The sequence below is a fragment of the Monoraphidium neglectum genome, assembly GCF_000611645.1.
Source record: "Monoraphidium neglectum strain SAG 48.87 unplaced genomic scaffold scaffold05870, whole genome shotgun sequence".
Taxonomy (NCBI): Eukaryota; Viridiplantae; Chlorophyta; class Chlorophyceae; order Sphaeropleales; family Selenastraceae; genus Monoraphidium; species Monoraphidium neglectum.
The window spans coordinates 1-2,728 of record NW_014007762.1 but is presented as its reverse complement, the minus strand read 5'-3'; the positions used below and the strand labels follow the sequence as shown (position 1 = coordinate 2,728).

Below are 2,728 nucleotides of genomic sequence, written 5' to 3'. Positions count from 1 at the left end.
CCGCCAGGCCCCGCGCCGCCCAGGCCGCCGCCACTGCCAAAGCCCTCGGACCGGAACCCATACCCGCCCGCCGCCGCGCCGGTCTGCGGCCACGCGGCCGCGGCGGCCCCGGCGCCGCCCCTGGCGCCGCCCGCCGCCCCGGCGCCTGCGCCCGCGCCTGGCTCTGCGCCGCCCAGCACTGCAGGGTCGAGCTCAACCGAATACAGCGGCGCCGCCGGCCGCAGCAGCAGCCCCGCCGCGCGCACGGCGGACGCCGGCTGCGGGGCCTGCGCGGGCGCGGGAGAGGGGACGTCGACAAACAGCCCCAGGGGCGGCAGCCGCAGCGGCGGCGGCGGCGGCGCGTTGGGACCGCCTCCGGGGGTTGCCTGCTGCCCAGGCCGGAGCTGCGGCTGGAGCTGCTGCTGCGACGGCTGCTGGCCGGCGGCGGCCGCTGCTGCTGGATGTGATTGGGGGCTGAGGCCGCCGGCCGCAGCTTGAGGCCTGAGTGCGCTGGCTAAGTGCTCCTCGTCTGAAGATGAACAGGCGCGAGTTTGATGAGCGATAACGCCGACGCGCAGGCGCAGAGGCGGCGTTGGGAACGACGGGGAGTGACGTCAGCGTGCGTGGGTGCGGCAGGATGGGCGGCGGCGTCATAGGTGCGATGAAACAAGTTGTCGACACAACGGGATGAGTGGGGACGTGGTTGCTGCTGCCGGCCCCCGGCCCAGGGGTGGCAAGGCATCCCCCCCCCCTTCCTTGACGGCCACTACACAGGCACAGAGTGGCATGAGACTATCTTATTAAATCCCGACCGACAAATCAAACCGTGATCGTTCGCAAGCAACGACCGCAATCACACTCCATGAACCACAACAGCAACCCAGTCCAAGGCACGTGGTGCGCACCCAACCTACCGTTCAGCACGATGGGGACCCCCGCCAGCTGGGGCAGCACCATGCCCCGCAGCTGGGTGTACACGTCAGCAGGGGGCAGCGCGGCCGCAGCCGCAGCCACGAAGCCGACGGCGGCCTGGCGCACGGCGGCTTTGGAGTGCCGCAGCAGGGGGACGATCTGGACAGCAGGGCATAGGCGGGCGTTTGCGCAGTTTGGTCGTGCCGGGCATAGCCAAGACTGTGAGAACGCGAGGCGCAGCGGTCGCTCCTTGGCAGCTGGATGCAGCTGACTTGGCTGCTGCTGCTGCATCCAGCGCACGACCACAGCCGAGGATGCGCTTGACCAGCACAGGTGTTTTTAGGCGTTGACGTGATCATTGCTGCTCGTGTCATCGCGCCATGGCGTGTGCAAAACTAAGGAGCCCGCACCCAGCCCCCGCCCTCCCGGCCGCCCATACGCTCCCCACACTGCGCCGGAGATTGACAAACGGATGCGAAACACATCAGAAAGCGACCAAGCGGGCGCCGGCCAGCAGGAGCGCACCTTTCTGGCAGCTGCGAGGAGGTTGCGCTTCCTGAGGTGGCCGGCCACCGCCGCCACGCAGCCCACCGCGTCCGCCACCACTGCCGCCTCGGGGTCCACCAGGGCCTGTGGGGGTTGGGGTTTGGTGGGTGGGGGTTGCGGCCGGGGGTTGGGTTTGGGGTTTACCGGGTGGGTTTGGGGGTTGGAGGTTGGTGGATGGGTTAGGGGTAGCGATGGTGCAGGTAAGGGTGGGAACTGGTAGCATGAACGTGTTATGTTGTTTTCAATGGGCGCGACCGCATGAGCGCGTGTTGAGGGTCAAAGGCGGCGCAGGGGACAGGGGATGCTGGCCGTGGAGCAGGGAGCGCGGCGGCTTTGCGCACGTTCCTCAGAAAGGGGCGTCGATGCGCATCGTTGTGCCCTGAACCCTAAACCCTAAACCCTAGGGTAGAATGAGTGCATCCAGCAAAAGCTGGCCGGAGCACAGCGCCGGTCACAGCCCCCGCCCCCCACCCCGGCCCCGGTCCAGGCCCGCCCCCGCACCTGCTCGAGGCAGGGCAGCAGGAACACGTCCAGGCTGCCGCGGCCCCCGCGCGGCCCTATTCCCGCCACCGCCCCGAAGAACGCGCCCCGCAGCTGCCAGCTGCCCGCGTTTAGGCACGTGATCAGCAGCGGCAGCAGCACGCCGTTGACGTCGCGGCGGCCGAAGAACGCGGCGAGGCCGGGGGAGTGGGACAGCAGGGCGCGCTTGATGTCGGGGGTGGAGCGGGCGCCAGTGATGAGGTCGAGCACGACGCGCTCCACGGCGCCGCGGACGGCGGCCACCTCGGCGTCGTATCTTTTTGGGGGTTCAGGGTTCAGGATTTGGGGGTGGGGGTCGTGGACGACGGATTGAGAATCAGTGTTTGGGACTGGGGGTTGCAAGCGGGTTTCGGGATCAAGCGTGAGGGATGTGGGGTGCAGGTTTCGGAGGTGGGTGCAAGTGGGATATGAGTGGAAGGGGTCGGGGGTGGGTGGAGAGGTTTGCGATGGGAGTCAGTCCGCGAAGCAGGGAGAGGGGTGGGCGCATGAGAGGAAAGGTGGGGACGGGTGAGGGGGCCTGGGCCTGGGCCTGGGCCTGGGTCGTCGAGAGCAACTCAGATGAGCAATACCAACCCTCCACCTCCCAACACCCAACTCGGCCCTTGCAGGCACGAGGGGCCTCATCGACCCTGCATCCACATCACTATAATATAACCGACACTCACGCCCACACACACCCCAGCCAAGCCCCTCAACCCACCTGACTGGCGCCGGATCACCCCGAGCCGCCGCGGTCGCCACCACCTGCCCC

At 68.5% G+C, this 2,728-nt stretch overlaps 1 protein-coding gene across 1 annotated transcript; it reads right to left on the bottom strand.

The window, feature by feature from the left end:
* Positions 1 to 192: 192 nt before the first annotated feature.
* Positions 193 to 2,601, bottom strand: MNEG_15994 (hypothetical protein; the record flags this gene model as incomplete). Its single annotated transcript, XM_014035535.1, has 5 exons — positions 193 to 266; positions 894 to 1,050; positions 1,417 to 1,521; positions 1,939 to 2,233; positions 2,558 to 2,601. The coding sequence occupies 5 exons, from the start codon at positions 2,599 to 2,601 to the stop codon at positions 193 to 195; spliced, it is 675 nt and encodes a 224-aa protein (XP_013890989.1).
* Between the last annotated feature and the right edge of the window lie 127 nt (positions 2,602 to 2,728).